We start from the raw sequence: 19273 nt of genomic DNA, 5'->3' as shown, positions 1-19273 counted from the left end.
CCATTTCTGTTATACTTCTCAACAACCGACCAAAAGCTTGCATAACCACCTGCCTACAGCTGTAAAGGGTCCTCATATTGGTTCTTCATTTTGGTGAAAAGATCACAGATAAAGGAACACGTACAAGTGGGCGGCGGGAAACCATAATTCCAGCATTGGTTGTGTGGGGATACTTGCACTGCACTAATTGTGAAGCTCCGCTCCAATTTTGACGGAGTACAACACGTCGAAGGACGAATACAAAGATCTCCCACCCATCTTTCCAAACATCAAACTACGAGGGGACTTTCAGCTTGCCAATATTTTAAATATCCCACTTCACACAGAAATTATACAATTATAAACATCTGAGCCTTCTTCCAAATCCGAGGGGATTGGTGACTATGGTAAACATTCCTTTGATAGAAGGGTTGGTATGGTGGATGCTTCATTACCTCGCATAGCTATCGTAAGGGATCCCTGGAAGAGTTTGTATTATGACGGTGAGCTATGACGGTTTGTATTATGACGGTTTACTTACGTATTTATATTTCATTTTCTTACATATTTATTTAGGTATTATGTATCTATACATTTAATTTTTAAAAAATTTTTATTATATAATTCTCAAAATTCTAATACTATATTGACTTCATATATAACATATATTGTCGAGAAAGTCGGATTTCATCACCAACAAACGTCTATTTTTGAATGGACACAGCTGATGTTTCAGGGGGAAAATCCTATCATCCTCGACGAAAATGGAGAAAGGAGACTATCCACACATTAGGATGGTGCTGCTGAGCATCAAGTCCTACTGATACTTTACTATGCATTCCAGTAATTCTTTAAGCTATAAGGGTTCAGTTTCTAACAAATTATAGAGCAATAACGCATATAAAGGTGATATCATAGAACTCAAATTAATGTAAATATTAAGAATTTTTAATTTTAATTTTAAACTTCAAACTAAAAATGTTTAAATAAAATTTTTAGTCAAATACATGATAGAAACAAAATATTTAGGGAAAAAAAAACACTGATAAAATCTGGTGTCATTTTTTAGTCTGTTCGGGGCAAAGTTTAAATCTGTTTAAGTATTTTCGGGGTTATATCTTAAATTTAACATTCGCGTTCCTACTTTGGTTCTTAGTTCTGTTACGAAAAATTGCTTAAAGATTCTGTCAGGAAGGGCATATAAGAATCTTAAATTACAAATTCAAAATTGTATCTCTAAAAGCTCTCTTTTTTTTTAACGGAGAAATAAATATTTCCTTTCTGATGAGGGAAAAGTATTGGTGAAAAGGTGGTAAATATAATATGAATAGTAGAGAAAAAAGCATTAGGATGAAATATTTTACTATGCATTTAGAACGCAAAAATGTAATTTGGGAATTGGGTAGTTTCAATTCTGTGATGAAAAATGAAAATGTTAGTGCATAATGCATCACTGCACAATATTCAATTTTATCGCGCTGCAGTTAAACAAATTTCTGCTTCCAGATATGCAAGGTTCTGGATCTTATAGAATTCAGTCTGCGAATCTGAAGATATCGCAGCAGTGGGAACCAGGAGTACCAACATTTGACCAACGCGTTGGCAGCGGTGAGTAAACTTATTGTTCTGCATTTGTTTAATAATTTATATTTTATTGTACACAGGTTTTTACTTGCTTACCTCTTTTTTTGTGGTTTTGCATTCTTTGTGTCTGAATCCTTAGATTCAGACACCATGTCTTCAGAAGATCTATTGCTTCTGCTTCTACTTTTGTTAACTATTTTTGGAGGGATATATTTTTGGTTTACTTTGAATTACTATTTGCTTTCTTTGTATTACATAAGTTGGATTTTCATTTTTCTTGTTGCTTGCAATCTGCTGGGTTTTATTTGGTAGAGTCTGCGTGCTAATTGAAGTTGAGGTGGCAGTTGTACGATATGATTTAAAAGCATTTTCGAAAGCCATATTTGTTAGGAGCTCTTTCGCATACGAGATGTTCCTTGTAACTTTTGAAGTCTGCACTTCCTCTTCTGATTTTAATTTTGAGCATAAGCGAGAAAATTCTGGGTGTTCACCCTTTCAATTTATACACAATGGCGCAGCTGAGTAGTTATCAAAATTGTGGCCGATCGTTGAGCATCGGGCGCATGTGAGGCTGCTTAAAATGGCCGAAATGCTAGCATTGGAAGAATCGCATAGGATTTGGAATACAAGGTCTTACAGTTCAATTTAGGTATCCAGCCTTAATATTCTTAGGCAGATCAGGCGAGTTGAAGGTCAGGATCATGCGTTTCGAATCGATCAACTGACCGTCCTTACGCATCTTGATCCACTTAGTACCGCAGACATTTTGATCAGACATGTCGAATACGATTTCGTTTTCAGAAACACACAGAAGGTCGACTTACGAGATTACAACTTGACAAGAAGTCAGTGTTTTATGTGCTGTTACTGCTCAAGACTGGTTATTCGAAGTAAGGAAGCAGATTGGCTGATCGAGGTTGTATGAATAAGCAATTCTCCAGAACGGAGACGCTTTATATTTCTTGGCTCACCAATACAGAAATGAATGCGCTTATTTATTACAAAAGAAGACGTCTTTTGTTGCTCGCCAGAAAGACAAGACACAACGAAGAGCCGTGGACAATTTTTAGGATTATTAGTATTTGCTCCTTTTGTACCTACTTAACAGTAGACTTTTCGGAAGTATCGATACTTGGAAGTGACTAGGATCAAGATGTTTAATAAAATATATATTTTGAATAGCCATGTTTGAAAGATTAGGGACCACCCACCACAGAGTCAAACAAGGGAACACAGATTCCTGTGTTAGAGCTAGTCAAACCTATACGTAAGCTGAAGCCCTACAGTCTGCTTTCTAGAAAGCAGGTATTCCCGAGAGCTTATCCCCACGTCATTGACACAAGGACTAGAGACCAGCTGATTGATACTTGTGAGGACGACAAGGTTTCTCCCGTTTAGCTGAAGCAGAGGCCAAAGCAGTGTGTTGGGACAGTACCTCGCCCCTCAACTACCAGGACCTTCCTTTCCAGCGACACAGGTCTTCACGCACGGCAAACACGTGGGCAGTTTTCTCGCCACTCGAAGTTAAATACAAGAGCTGTAATAACCTCTGATGACAAGCCCCAACCTCCGAAGTGGAAAACCACAAGGGGGAGAATGGAAGGAAAAAAATTTCAGCCAAGAAGAAATCAGACGGAAAAGAGAATAGATCACTTGAGCTGCAAGGTCCTGACACCTGTCTCACCAAGAAGATGATCCCCTGAAGGGCTAGGGTACCTCGGGATTGCCACACCCGTACTTGCAAAATGTGAGCCCCTGAGGGGTAACTAAAAAGGACTTTTAATACCTACTACAGACGTTTAAAATTCTATTAATTGCTATAGTATTAATTTTTACTCTTTTCAGTTTTTAAATGCTTAAGTTTGCTTCTTGCTTTTTCAATAGATATTAATTAGTTGATTCAAAAATATAAAATACAAAGGTAAAAATATTAATTGTACTTCTCGCGCTTAATAATCGTTATGTGAATTTATATTAAAACGTTTTAAACTCTGAAAACACGCGTTTGCAATGTTATATCATCATGCAACGATTTGTAGATGCTTTATATTTTACCGTGCCTTTTTTCTCCACCTATATGTTGAAACTCCGACGTTTGTGATCAATTTTATTTTCTATGACAGTGTTTTATACCTTTATTTTTGAAACTGCGAAATTTTCTTCTTGCTTTCTTTTTATCGCACGATGTTTTGCACAATCACATTTCCCTTTCTATTGTTTTCGCTTGCGATGTTTTCGCCGCGATAATTTCACTTGGTTACCGAAAAATGCGTAACATTTATTGTTCTGAATGCACCAGTCCATTAATGTAAATTCTCAAGAACTTCTATTCGAAACTTCGTAAAAATGTACGTTATTGTATAAGAACTCATTGCAAAATGGAGTCAAGAATCTGCCAAACTAGAAAGTAATTTTTCCTTTCCATTAAGTAGAGGTTTAAATATGATTAATTCTTTTTTATAAAGTTTAGGCCCACCAGCGGCCGAGCGGTAAAGTCGCTGAACACTGGTAGTTCGGTCCGAGGTTCGAATCCCGCGAACGGGCTGGCTGCATGGGTGTTTTTGTAGTTTTCCCCATGTGTAACGTGTATACGAGCCAGTTTCCCTTAGAAAGTCCTCCACGAAGGCATCCCTCCCTTTAGGCAGATAGCCCTAGCGTGCTTTGCCATAATTAAATAAACAAAACCAAACCAAACCTTTTTATAAAGTTTAAAATTATGCACCTCTTTTCTGAGAGTTGAGTATTCGCTTACATTTTGATCTCCAGAAGAATTATTTGAGTGACTGCTCAAGGAAAATATCGGAGATGTAAAACATTTACTTTCCTACAGCACTGTCTGTGATTCACTCAGATCGTGCCCTCAGAACAACTTGCGAAGTTCTGTTACGTCTTGACCTATGAAACGATGTTTTTCTGCTCCAAACCAGTGTTTTTTCTCTTGTTAGTTTTGTAAATGATTGTATTTGAATGACTTTACATGGTTTCTTTGTTTTCCTTAACTTTTTTTTTTTAAATTCCTTGCTATATTGCTAGGCTGACTGGTTGATTTTAACAAAAAAATCTGAAGAAAATCAGGAGGAACATATACATCGAATTCCTTGCTCAGGAATCAAAACCATGTGAGAGTTATAAAGAGGCACAAACAATTGAGAATTTAAGGTTTCATGTTTATCAGTTATCGATACGTGCAAGCACAACTTCAGATTAGTTTTTATTTTCAGGTTTATCGTCAGGTGGAGTGGCAGCTGTTGTTATCGTAATTATTGCTGGACTAGGATTGGTTGCTACATTTTATGTGCATAAAAGACGACAGTAAGTACTTTTAGTCTCAGATTAACTTCCTTTTTTTAATATTTAAATGAAGTGAAAAAACAACAAAAATTTAAGATTATGTAGATTTTTTTTGTTTTCTTTCTAATGGATTTCTGTTTAGGTTAAACAAAATGAAATTTGATTCCAGGCAAGTTTCGTACTCTGTGAAGGTGGTTGCCTAACAGACCGTAAACTACTGTTCATGGCAATTATTAATTCGCATAACTGTTTTGTCTCATTAAAGACTTTTGAAGAAGCATATTGAGGTAGAAGGGTGGTAATCACATTATTGCTAAATCACCATACTTATTGAAAGTAAATTTGCGCATTTGTTTAATCAGCTGTGATTTATTTCAATTAAAGTAAAGCAAGCGAGGCTCTTTAACGAAGTATGATTGCCTTTTTGGAACATGTTTTAAAGAGAAATATTGATAATACAGTAGATGTAGGAACGCTACAAAATGCTAGAACTTAAAAAAAGTCCTCTCTAAAACATCCCTCCCTTCAGGCAGACAGTCCTAGTCTCCTTTGCCATAATCAAATAAACCAAACCAAAACGTTAGTACATTCACCTTCATTCGACATCTGTTTGATCTACTAAACTTAAGTCGTATTTTTCATTCATGCACTGGTGGGTTACTTGAATGAAAAATGCAGACAAAATCAAATACATAAATAAAAATAAAGAAATACATAACAAAAATCAAAATAAACTATCTTCAAATCAATATTTATTCACTTTAAAAGACGCGTTCTTCAAAAGAAAGAAATATTTCCTTGAAAGCTGTGGCATGAAATCGATCAGATCCCAAAATTCATATATTCTGAATACGTAAACTTTTAAGTACCTTCTGCGGCTAAGTCGCTATTTTTTAGCCTGAAAATTTGTATAGAGATTTTTTTCATTTGGTTTATTTGATTATGGCAAGCACTACAGGGACATCTGCCTTAACCCTTTGCGGCACAGTGTGTCTGGTGTGGACACACCTAAAAATTTCCTTCTGTACGCCCAGAAAAATTGAATAAAAAATAATTTATAGGTTACTATAGGTTACTCTAAACCTTCTTTATTTATAGTAGATGGCAGCTCAACACAAACCAGTCCATATATTTTAGCTATGTTTAGTTTCTCAAAGAAAACCTTTTTTTTCTTTGAATGTTTTTCAAAGAAACCTCATTTTTCAAAGAAAACTTCCAGATTTTTTTAGGGTATAAAAGGAATTGTTTGAAAAGAAATTTCTATCTTATTTTTTTGGCTGTATGCTAATCTCCTTATTCTATATTAGTTTTAAAGTTTTACTTTGAAATCTTGCCTAAAATCAAATTGCGAACCCTAGGTGTGCCCAGATCGGGCTCACCGATAATCTAGGACAACTGAGAGTCTGTATTCTAATTTTCTAAGCATTTCATCGGTCAGTTCATTGACAACAATGCTTGTTTCAGCACTCTTTTCGAAGCTCTATTCAATCAGTGTGCCCACTTTGGGCACACACACAGAATTAAACGATAAGTGCTATCTTCACAGAATTTTACTTGTGTACTCCTCTAGGCCTAATTAGGATGTCTACCCTTTTTTTTTTTTTTTTTAATGAAAACTCCTACTTTAAAAGGTAGCGTGCCGGAAAGGGTTAAGAGAGGCATGCTTTCCTGAAGAACATCTGAAGGGAAACTAGCTCGTATCCATTATACACGTGGGGAAAACTATGAGAACATCACTGCAGACAGTCCGTTCTCCTGGAATAAAATTCACATCAAACTGCCAGTGTTTAGTGATTTTACCGCTCTGCCGCTGGTAGGCTACGTTACAGAGATTCCAAAAATTCGTATGAAGATACTACTGAAATGGTTCCACCGGATCCGAGCAGTGTAAACTCACTTTTGAATACTAGTTGTTCGACCCAGGTTCGATTTTAGGCGAATGGGCTGATGGCTGCATGGGCGTTTTCATGCTTACCCCTGGCGGAACGTGGATACGAACCATTTCGCTCTTAAAATCCACCACGAAGATCCCTTCCTTTAGGCTCTTCCGTACTTTGCTAAATTCAAAGGAACCAAACAAACTGCTGAAATGATCATTCTTCAGTATGGCATTCCTTTCACAATATCGGTTTGTTAGATCAGGGGTGGCGAACCATTTTGAGAAGAGTGCCACTGTCTGAAACAAAAAATGCTTGCCACTTCCAACTTTTTCAAATACTAAAAAATATAAAAAGGTGAGCAACTTATTTATAGGCTGCTTGTGGGATTTTTATGCAAACAGTATATCTTTTATGTAAGTCAGAGTAGTGGGCATTTAAAAAATATTATGATAAATAAAACAAACGTACAAAGTAGGGTTTTATTATTAATAAACATTTTTAAAGGTTTAGTCAGTTAGGTTATGTATAAAATAAAAGTGAATAATTTGAAACATTTAATTCTAAATATCTATTAAGCATTTCAGTGCTTAATAAATGTGGTTTTTGAATATGAAGTTTCCCCCATCACCAGGTCATCTATATTAGGATTATTTCTCGAGGATCCTAACAAAATTAGGTGTTTTAAGTACATATCAGTTAATCTTGAACGATATTTTACTTTTATTATGTTCATAACAGAAAACATTTGTTCACAAACATACGTTTATCCAAACCTACAACAATATCGGTGAGCCAAATCTTGTAAATTTGGAAAATTGCTTGTTGGTATAAGTTTCCAATATTCATTATAATTTGGATCACTTGCAGTTGAAATAAGTTCCTTAAACTTACTTTTCAGCGTAGTGTGCTGCTATAGGTATATAATTTCGATTTGGATTTCAGTTGGGTAACAATAAACGCCTTTTAGAGAAGCTAAAAAAAAAAAAAAAAGGATTTGTGAAAAGATCAACATTTTTCTATCATTTTGAGAATCACCAAATCTAGCCCTGTATGAATCCTTCAACATTTTTAAATCTATCATAGTTTGGAGCATTATTGACTTCGGTAGCTAGTTTCTGCATTAATGTGAAATGTGTTAATCTTTTTTCTCCGAAATCGAGACAAAAAAGCAAAAGTTTGTTTACAAAAGAAGCTGTATTGTAATGTTGCACGCTTCCAACCTGCACGCAACAATAGTGGTGACTGCTACGAACTGGAAAGTATACAAAGTCTTGAGAAGGATTTAAATCCCTTTTTATTCAACTTTAGAAATTACAGATGCGTGCTCTTGACGCTCACAAACTACGCCGACCCGGCGGTAAAATAAAAATAAGAAACAAAAAATGAATAATAACAAGTGACTATCTACGAGGCTCTCTAAACGTAACTAACCTAACCGCGTTCTAAAATACCGCTGATAATTCAGCAAACTTCTGAATATTACGTTGGAAGATTTAACTATCTGCCGAGGCAAGCACACAGGCCGAAACGCGTGGTTTTTTTCAATTTCTGCCTAGCCACCTCCACGCTCGTGAAGCAAGAAAGCACACTTTCGAACTCGTTTCCCTTCTATTTAACTTAGATTACTTCCGCTGACAATTTTGAATACTTTGCGCGTTCTACTAAAATTTACATACTCTGGCATTGGCAATTCCAGGGGAAGTAAGGCTTGACAGGAAAGATAGTTTAAACTTAAAATAAATGTTAGTTAAAATAAATATAAACCCTACAATATGACCAATTAGGGCACGAAAAATACAATTTTTCCCCATAATCTTAAATTTAAATTATATAAAAAAGCAAAAGTTTGTTCACAGAAGAAAATATGTGGCTAATTAGAGTAGGAAAAATACAATCTTTTCTCTGTAATCTTAAATTTAAATTATTTAAATGTCCCGTAATAATATCGATGAGAAAAGCTAAATTTCATAGCCAATCTTCATTTTTGAGTAACAAGCACTTACTGGGCAGTTCTATTGTTTTCTTCAAATGTACTGTTGACGAGCTTCGGTTTTCTGCAAATCATTCTCTGCTTTTACCATGTTATTTAGAATTACATAAATAAAATCTCTTCGTGTGAAAATTAGGACTCTTACATATGACAGAATTATCTCCTTTCTAAAGGAAAAACTTCATATTATTATAGAAAACTTAAATTTTTTCCCTCAAACTATACATATTTAGCTCGACGGATTATTATTACTTGATTCAATAAAAAATAATTAGTTCCTAAGTTTTGGAACAGTCCTATAATTGTAATCTCCCACAACTATGCTATGTTTCTTGCTTTTATTATGTTTATACACTGCATCATTATTTGATTCAACAAATAATGATGCAGTGTTCATCAATGTACATAACCTGTTACCTTTTAATAACAGCTAAATATTGGTCATACCTGAAGGTAATTCATTTGATTTTTGTTATGCACTGTTATTCAGTGAAATTTCAACACCAAGAAATTAGATGCTGAATGCAATAATTCAAGGGAACAGTCACATGATAGGAGGTAGAAAGAACTGAAATGACAAAGTTAGGTTATTAGAATATGGTAAAACATTTGAGGGCTACCTTCTTAAGGAAAGAATTTGTATGGAAGAATTGCTAAAGAGCTCATATTCACGTTAATTATGGCAAAAACTACGAAAACCAAGCATGCAACCAGCCTGTTAGCCTGCTTACCAGAAGAACTACCAGAATTCAGCGCTCTAAACAACTCGACCCCTGTTGAGGTGACTAAAATGGCAACGTGAAAGAAATGTGTAAATTAAGCACTTTTTGTTTCTACATTTAATGTTTACAATGAACAGCACATTCTGTGGCACTCATCGATAAAAATTCTGACTGGCTGTGTATGGAATATCATTCGGTGCAGATTGAATACGTATCCACATTATGTCAGCAGTAGCTGAGTGTGATGTTAGAGTTCAATTTATCATATTCCACATGTGCACGATGGATGAGAAATTGAGACACCGTGCAAGCCAAAACAGAACTGGTATATGCTAGTCAAAGAGGGCATACTGAACATTGTGTGCAATACAACCAACACTGTTCTGTTGAAAAGTATTTCTAGATAAGTTTTGTGGGAGTGGTGTCGGACTTCCGATTCCAGTACTTCACCTCTGATTTTACAAAATATATATGATTTGTAGAAAACGAGAACCCAAAAGAAACTGAATATCATCCCAAACGATTACGCTCACGGTGAACCGCTATGAAGCTTTGTATCATAGTTTTCCAAATGTCGGTCTATTTGAAAAGGCATACGAAATTCAAACTCTCAATAAATTCTGAGATTGTGGCGAGAGGTGTCGGAAAAAGTGAACTGCATCAGCGTTCCAGCGGATTCATTCTTTTGAATCTCTCAGTCGCGGACTGCATAGAAGAATGTCGAAGGCCGAATGACCATCCCTTCTCTATTGCAGTCATCAATGAACAATGCTGGCAAGCATTTCCTAATTTGTCATTGTCTTTCATCGTTGTGACTCAATTGTCTTTCATCGTTGTGATGCATAGAAGTGATGACTGTGTTACTGCAAAATCGCTGTTATGCATAATATTCCAGTTTTGACATAGTTTTAGGTACTCATGATCTCACACGATGATATGCCAGGTCTTTCCTCAACAACTGAGGATTAACTTTAAGCATACATAACTGTACTGACATTTTGCCAACGTGCGCAATGATCTCAAAAATCTCAAAAGCACAAAAATCTTCTCTTATTCTGTTAATTCTTTTCCTTTCAAAGTCCGTCAACCAGAATCACATTTTCTTACATTCTCAAAGCAGTGCAAATCGAATGCTCTGTTGCTGGTCCATGGCTTCTTGCGGCCCGCTTTTATATTCGAAAGGTGTACTTTGAACAAACGCTGCGCGTGTATATGCACCTGAACTTACAAGTAGTTGTATTTCGCGTAAGAAACAACCTATCTAGTGAATCTCTTGTCAATTCAATTATTTTTACTTCATTTGCAGTTTCACTGAATAATAGCGTACGAGTATTCCAAAATGCTAGCTTCATAAGTGGCTCGACATAGTAGCTATGCATTGTTATCCAGCACAGTTAATTTATAACTGCATTATTTTGTTAAAGGGATATTAATCAATTACTTTAGATATTCGGTGATATTAAGAAAAGTTCAGAAGCAGTTCCCTCCCCTCATATTATCTATGTCATTCTAGAATTCATTTCGAAACCGTTCTGAAAGATATTAGATATTACAGTCGCCGATTAAATACAATTTCAAGAAACAGATTCTATTATTGTAATAGCTGGTTTCACATTCTAGAGTGTCCCCCAAGACGGTATAGTGGTTAGGGGACTCTACTGTGGTACCGAAGACCCCGGTGTCGAATCCCAGAAAAAGCATGGATATTTGTAAATGTATAGTGTCTTTGCGGCATAGGGGAACTCTAAATGTATGGCGAGCCGAAAGTCCTCTCGTGTGGTTTAGTGGAAGGGGGGAGGGGTGGGAGACACTCGGACTTCCCCGGGGTGCTCTCCCTCAAAATTGGGGTGGAAAACAGACGTCTAACCTCTCTTTGAAGTAGGCTCTGGCAACCATTCTTCCATGTAATGTGGACACAATAACAACATTATAGAGTCATTAGGTTATTTATAAACAGGAGACATGAAAAATGAACAATGCCCTCGCCCGGATTCGAACCCCCGGACGTCTCGAATACGCGCCGAGGTGTTACTATTACATCACGAAAACATGCTGGAAGGAGGGAGAAAGTACCTTATAACATCTAGAAATTAAAATATGTTACTTTTACTGATTTTAAAAAGAACTGTATTTTTTAGAATTCCAGGGTTTTCTTTCGCAAGATTTGATCTCCATTCTGACAAAATCGAGCTGGAACTGGGAACGACTCCTCATGATGATCTGCAACCTGGGGAGTCCACAACCGCAACTACGTCAGAGCCAAGCGGTAAATCCTTCGATAATCCAGCCTATGGAACGAATGTGACCGCAGAGGTAAGGCATGGTTTGGTTCCCCAGATAGAAACGTTTATTAAATATTTAACCAATTCCACTACCATAATATTAAACAAGAATCACACAGAAACAATTGTGTTAGACCATGGGTAGAAACTCTATTATCTATTAAATCAGTTTCAGGCTCTAGACATAACTCTCATTTAATGGCCTCCAACAATCTGTTGATGATTTTGGATGATTTGGACCTTAAGATAATTTTGGTCCCCTTAAAAGTGTCTTGGGATCTTGGCCTGAGCACTGTCGGCCTAATCAGCAATCAGATCTAAGCTGTGGGACGTTTGTTTCACAAATTGTTTTATGACGGTACAAAGACTGTACGTCTGATGAGTTGGGAAATTTCTAACGGTTTCTTCAAACTAGAACACTTCTGCAAATTTCAAGACTAAAAAAGGAACTTTTCATTAAAAGAAAAAAAAATTATACAATAATATTAATTATTAATTTGGCTTAAATGAACTTATAATTATGTAATTACAATGAATAGTTACATACTTTGTTTACCCAAACATACAAAAAATCAAGTGAAAAAGTTAATGCTATCAAAATGCGTTTTTCTTTGGTGGTGTAAAAGTTTTTATAATATTTAATGATGCATTTTTTTTTCAAAAATATTAAAAACGTCGAATTCGTTTGACCCTTTTTTAATACAATTCGATGTTTTACTATGGAGAACACTCATTTTTTCCAGCCAGACGAAAGTGTTAATGCAATATTTCTGAGAAAAACATATAAATACTTGTAGGTAATATTTAATATTAAAAATTTAATTAATATTGCCTTGGAAGGTTGAATCCCATTTTGCGTATTTAAAAAATTGTATTTCAAAATTTACAAATATGAAATGGGAAATAAACTTATGGAAGAAATATAAAGAAAACGTTAAATGCGTGAAACGAATGATTCGCGAGTTTCTGCTATGAATGCTAGAAATATAGGTTAAAAATCACTCTGAATATAAGTACAAAACAACGCTAACCCTCAATGTAATATAGTATCCGAATACGCCAAGTTAGCGTCACTGATTACGGAGCGTACGTAATCAGTGACACTAACTTGAAGAAAATTAAGTATGGAGTATTTCATACAATTCCTCAGGTCATTATAGGAGCAAAAATTAAAAGAATATGGAATTTTATTTCATATTAAATGACTGATGGATGCTGGGAATAGTAAGGATATTTGAAAAAAAAAATTGGCAAAATATTTTAGTTTTAAATTTGTCTCTTATATAATAACCATAGGTTTCTGTTATCTGGAATAATTCAGAAAGTTAAAAAAACAAACTGATCATGTTACAAAATGAAGATGTTTATTAAAATGTGTTAAATATCTTCATAATCTCAGTATGGCACAAATTCTCGTAATTCTCGAGCTAAAACGCATTCTTTCTGGATAATCGTAGTATTGCGTAAATTAATAATGCTCTACATAAATTCACGCAGTACTGTAGTATAATATGCGTTGCACATAAAATTTTTATAATTTATGTATATATAATATATACATAAAATTTGCATTCGTAGTAAATTAACTCTGATATCCACATTACTTTTCATATCAAGGAATAATATTTCAAAAAAACAATGAAAATGAAAAGATACTGTCCTGTTGTTGCGACCGGATCAGAAATGTATGAGTGTATGCATATGTGTATATATACATACTCATATGCATACACTCATACATTTCTCACATTAATGCATGCATACATGAATACACACATCCATACGTACATGCATATATACATAACAGTTCCGAATCTGCTTCTGATAACAGAACAGTACCGATGAATCTCACATTTTTAATTAAGCCATAGCTCATGACAGCGGTCTGCGTTTGGGAAGTTACCAATGTTTGTCGATTACAGACACTTAATCACTTATGGTCTTATTGGAGAAGTCAAACAACATGAATCGGCGTTATAATTGTAAATTTTGCAGGACTAGTTTCGATGGTTTAACTGCAGAACCATCCAAATTAGTCCTGCAAAATTTACAAATACATATAGCGCTGATTCTTCTTGTTTGACTTCACCGATAATCATTATTCGGCGTGTTATTTTAACCCACTTATGCGCTGATATGAATTGATAGCGCCCGCCGATAGGTTTCGCTCCGAGCGTCCTGTCTCTGGAGAAATTCTACAACTAGTACAGCAGCGATTCCCAACCGGTGGTATACGTACCGGTACGTATCAGAAAGATAGGTGGTATACAAGAAACTATTAAATTCAAAAATTAGATACTGTAACATCCTGTTTAAGTTTTTTTCTTTACTACTCATACATGAGATCTGAGCTTTGTTCAAAGTCACTGGACACTCATGGACTTAGCAGTATAATCTGTTTTTATTTTCACAAATATTCTTTGAGCTATATACATAAGAAAATTTGTCATATATGATGTTTTTAAAACGAGTAATAGAAATGGGTGTTGTAGGTAATAGGAAATAAAGGTAGGTTACTATAAAAATACAATAGCATCTCATTAATCTTTTACCAGTTGGATGGACTTATTAACATGTTTCGCCATCATTTCCTTGCTCATATTACCTTATTTTCAATTAGAATATTTTTTTACGTCGATTTGCTGTCTCTGACAGCAGGTATTTTGTCTTCCTGTTGCTTTGTATTCCTTAATTTTCTATGCAATTTGAGAATATCGTCGTCTGTTTTTGAAGAACTCGTATTTCAATATTTGTGAAAAAATAATAAAACAAATCTAAGTTTTTCAAAATGCAAAAATGGCTAGGATTAGCTAAGCGAAAGCGTCGATTCACAGGTGATGAATCTAGGACAATCTACTAGTACTAAGAATACTGAAAAGAAAAGAAAACATTGTTTATAAAAAAAAAACAATGAAAGTTATTTTTCATTTGGGTTTACTTGGAATGGAGATGGAACGGACCCTCAACTTCAAGGTGTTGTTTGCGGTGAACTATTATCCATTCAAAGTATGAAACCATCGTTATTTAAAAGACATCTTGAATATAAGCATGCCAATTTAAAGAATAAATCTGAAGAATATTTTAAGAGGAAATTATCAGAGTTCAAAAATAGTAAACAAATAATGAAAGGTTTTGTTACTTCAAGCGAAAAAGCTTTGGAAACTAGTTACCTAGTAAACCTAAGAATTACCGAGACTGAGCAGGCTCATGCCATTGGAGAAAAACCTTATGTTACCAGCAGTTAAAGATATCATTTTAACATTATTCAAATGAAAAGCAGTTAATGAACTTAATAATATTCCGGTATCAAATGATACAGGTAAGTCGACGAATTCATGAAATGGCAGATTCTATAAAAGAGACATTCAAAAAAAAAAAAAAAAAAAAAAAAAAACAATTAGTATTTTGCATTGAAGTTGGATGAAAGTATATAACGAACTTTGTTCAATTATTAGTTCATCTACGTTTCGAAAAAGATAAAACGAATTGCCGAAGAGCATTTATTTTGTGAATTTCTTCATGATATAGCAACTGCAAATGAAATTTTCAAAGTAATTGACAATTTTATGCCTGAGAATGATATTCCTTGGAATAAGTGCATTGCCATATGCAGTTATTGAGCTCGGGCTTTTAACAAGAAAACATTCCGGTATTATTTCTCAAATAAAGGAAATCGCACCTGAAACAAAATTTACTCTCCGGTCGATTTCATCGTGAAGCTTTAGTAGCCAAAATAATCCCGAAAACCTGAACATAGTTTTAAATCAAGCTGTGAAAGTTAATTTTATTAAAAGCCAAGCTTTAAATTTAAGAATGTTGATTTAATGCCAAGAGATGGACAATGAACATGAAACGTTTTTATTATATTCCGAAGACAAAGAGACAAAATTTTAAATCGTCTTTTTGAACTTCGATCAGAAATTCAAATTTTCTTCTGTGATTCAAAATTTGAATTGCAAACGTGTTTATGTAGTTAATTATGGTTGGCGAATTAGCATATTTAACTGATATTTTGGAAATTTTGATTAAATGAATTAAATTTAGGATTACAAGGACAACGTGTTACTTTGTTTACTAGTGGAGATAAAATAAACGCAATGATGAAAAAAACTGAAGCTATTAATCAAAGAATCGGATAATAATATTTTAAGCGTGTTACCAGTTTTAGTCTTCTAACCGAAAATAATTTGAAAATAAAAAAAGAATCAGTATCTGACATTAAAAATCTTTGTTTTGCACTGATGAATAATTTTAGCATGTATTTCTCCGAGGATTATGAGAAAGATTTTGGATTAGAAATTCATTTTGTTCAAATGTATCTGAAATTTTATCTCGTGAAGAAAAAGAACAATTGGTAGATATTTTCTGTGATCGAACTCTAAATGAAAATTTCAAAAATAACACACTTGCTAACTTTCGATGAACCGAAAAAATAATTTAAAGGCATTTCAAAGAGAGCTATTAAATTTTTATTGTCTTTTTGCACAACCTATTTGTGCGAACAAGTGTTTTCTTCCATGTTATATTTAGAAAATAAATACAGAATAAAAATCCGGTGGATCTTAATTTACGGTTAAAGCTAAGTGAAATAAGACCAGACATAAAGAAATTGATCTCTCTCTTAAACAAACCCGAATTTCTCGCTCAGTTTTAGAATTAAAGTATTATAAATTAAATTTTGATAATTAAAGTGGTAAGTAATTTTTAATATAATATTCTTATGTGTTCATATTTAATACAAATAGCGAATAGGATGTGGAAATGGAAAATTATATATTTTTAATATTTATATTGAGAAATTGAAAAATAATCATTATAAAATGTAATGGTGGCACTAGAGTGTTTCAATTTTTATTTAGATGGTACGCGTTAGTCAAAAGATTGAGAACTGTTGAACTAGACCATGGAAGAACGAAAGTGTTAAGCATAGCAGTAACGATCCAGTGGTTTGCAACCACAATTGCGTGCGTAATAATTATGGTTATAAACAACTGTATTACATGTAAATAAAATTTATATGGGGTTAATAACAAGCGGAATCATCACTTTTCTCTAGAACTTTTACCGGAATAGAAGTTTAACAAATGGTACTGTAAATAGTTACCTCACAAGCTAAATAAACATAGAAATTTGTTTCTTATAAAATGTAGTTATAGAAGGATCATTCAAATGAAGTGGCACTGCTGTAATAACTCCGACATTTGAAGAGGAAAGTGACTGCGCATACCCCTACAGAGGGCGCAGAGTGCATGCGATATCGTCAAATCCCGATAGATAAGTGTGTGATAGCGTCGGAGCACGTTAAAAATTTTGTTTTGCACTGATGAATAATTTTAGCATGTATTTACATCGTTCGTATCATAGCATGTTAAAATGCATCGTTCGCATCATGGACACCTCCAAACGGTGTTAACGTGCGGCTGTACAATTTTTAACAGCGGAAAATATGAATGCTTCTGAAATCTATCGTCGAATGCAAAATGTGTATGGCATCGTGTGTATGAAACCCAGATCGTTATTCCGATGGTGAAGGGCTTTTCGTAGTGAAAGAAGCAGTACTGAAGACAGGCCACGACCTGGTCAAGCGCATGTGGTGATCACCCAGGAAGCAGTTGCAGATGTGGATCGTTTCGTGAAAATGAATCAGGGAACTCGAGAAATAGCGGAGAAAATGTCTATGAGCATAGGAAGTGTGCGCAATGGGTGCCAAAACATTTGACAGAGGAGCAGAAGATTCATTGCACGTCTGCTTCCTATAATACCTTATTCGGTGCCACGAAATGGGGAACCGATGCCTTTCAAGGATCATTGCCACTGATGAAACATGGTGCCATCACTTTGATCCAGCCACCAAAAGCACCCAGAGTATCCATCGTCTCGTTGACCGTTGGGACACTTGTTTCAACCTACAAGGTGACTTTGTCTAGCCTATGTGTTACGTCTGTATTACTTCCTTTTTTTGTATACTAATTTATATTAAACAATTTCTCAAACCGGCTGTAGTGCCACTTTCATCTTAACGACCCTTATATATTTGGTATCGTATACGAATTTTTATCGCTCTGCATTATTTTTAAAGAAATTAAATAATGAAGAATCTGCATGTATGCATGCTTCTGTCAATGTAAAAACGTGATAATTGGCAAGGCCATCAAATTTTGAATAAGTTATTCACACGAATACGGGCACCTGGAATCCTAAATTTTATATTTCGAACTCAACGAGTACATTAACATTTACAAACTCAACATAAACTTTACAAACTCTACGAGTTGAAAGCGAGCAGTTGCAACACTTTTAAGGCTTAGAACATTGTTATCTCTGGGTTGGAGACTGCATATCGGAAATTCTAAAAATATGTTTCTTTTAAATATTTTGCGATTTTGCTATTCAACTGGATTTTTTGTGGCGTAAGCGCGAAGAACATGATATTTAATTAAATTTAACATGCAAAACTTTAATAATACAAAAACAAAATTTTTCAAGCCATCTTACTAAGAAAACTATACATTCATAAGATAGACTGAGAAAAGACTGAAAAAACAATGTATACCCACACTTAACACTGCATTGGGAATTTTAAATGCATACATATGCTTCTGTGAAGTTTTTTAAATTTTTGTAATTTTGTTTGAACTGTATATGGCGTAATTGGGAAGAAAATAATGCATAATAATAAAGCTAAAAAGACAAAAAGTAATGCATTAGCAGGGGTGACTGCAACAGCAGACTTCAGCAAAAGCGTAGAAAAAAACTTAACAAACCCTTAAAATCTGACCCTTTCCTTTGTTTTTATTTATTTATTTATTTATTTATTTATTTTACTTACATTCATTCAACATTTATTTCTTAGATATTTTACATATTTCAACATAACATTATAATTTCTTGCTAAACGGTAACATATTTAATATAAAGTGTCTTAGAAATTAAGCGTCTGCTCCTCATTTAATAATTATGACAAAAAATTAGATTTTAGATGTTACTGTAATTATTATAAAATCAGCTATTAATTTCACTTCAAGATTCTTTCCTACAAACAGAACAAAATATTATAATTTCCTATCAATTTAATAAAGAATTTTGTTAAACTTTTAATAAATATTGGAACGAATGCATTTAAGATTTATTAAACAAATATTAAATTTGACGGAAAACTGAATACTAGTTCTTTCCATAAATTTGATTAATCTTTATTTCTTTTCGTAGGTCGGAACTGTAGAAGAAACTCCTGAAGTGAAAGATTTTGTAGAAAATCCGATGTTTATGATTTTCGACGAATCGCCGAATTCAGAAGATAAAAAATAATGAATTTTTGAAGATTCATTGCAGGTTTTTCCAGTCGCGAGCGGAATTTGCGAAATGTTGTATATTTTAGATATCTGAATTAAAAATTTTGTTACCAGTACATTTTCAGTTATGAGTTAAGAAAACTGATAAGAACTCTGAAACTTCACTGAAGTGCAACAATATTATTTCTATATACTCAGGATTCCGCAGGCCCTTTCCCTGTATTTATTCAGAAATAAATTTAGTTCTGTAATA

General features: G+C 34.2%; 1 protein-coding gene across 3 annotated transcripts in view; it reads left to right on the top strand.

Moving 5' to 3' along the window:
* Amnionless (amnion associated transmembrane protein) overlaps window positions 1–19136 on the top strand; it is a 98408-nt gene extending 79272 nt beyond the window's left edge. For all 3 annotated transcript variants that reach the window (XM_085814995.1, XM_085814994.1, XM_035371929.2), the window contains exons 9-12: window positions 1486–1587; window positions 4785–4875; window positions 11585–11759; window positions 18938–19136. In XM_085814995.1, coding sequence (XP_085671121.1) covers window positions 1486–1587; window positions 4785–4875; window positions 11585–11759; window positions 18938–19036 — 467 coding nt within the window. In that variant the 3' untranslated portion in view covers window positions 19037–19136. The remainder of the gene's footprint in view (window positions 1–1485; window positions 1588–4784; window positions 4876–11584; window positions 11760–18937) is intronic.
* Window positions 19137–19273: the final 137 nt, after the last annotated feature.

The sequence above is a fragment of the Stegodyphus dumicola genome, chromosome 4 (genome assembly GCF_044657685.1).
Source record: "Stegodyphus dumicola isolate Sdum_Otavi_A_Nest chromosome 4, ASM4465768v1".
Classification (NCBI taxonomy): Eukaryota; Metazoa; Arthropoda; class Arachnida; order Araneae; family Eresidae; genus Stegodyphus; species Stegodyphus dumicola.
Note: the sequence above shows the minus strand (reverse complement) of the source record. Positions and strands in the feature narration are given on the sequence as shown.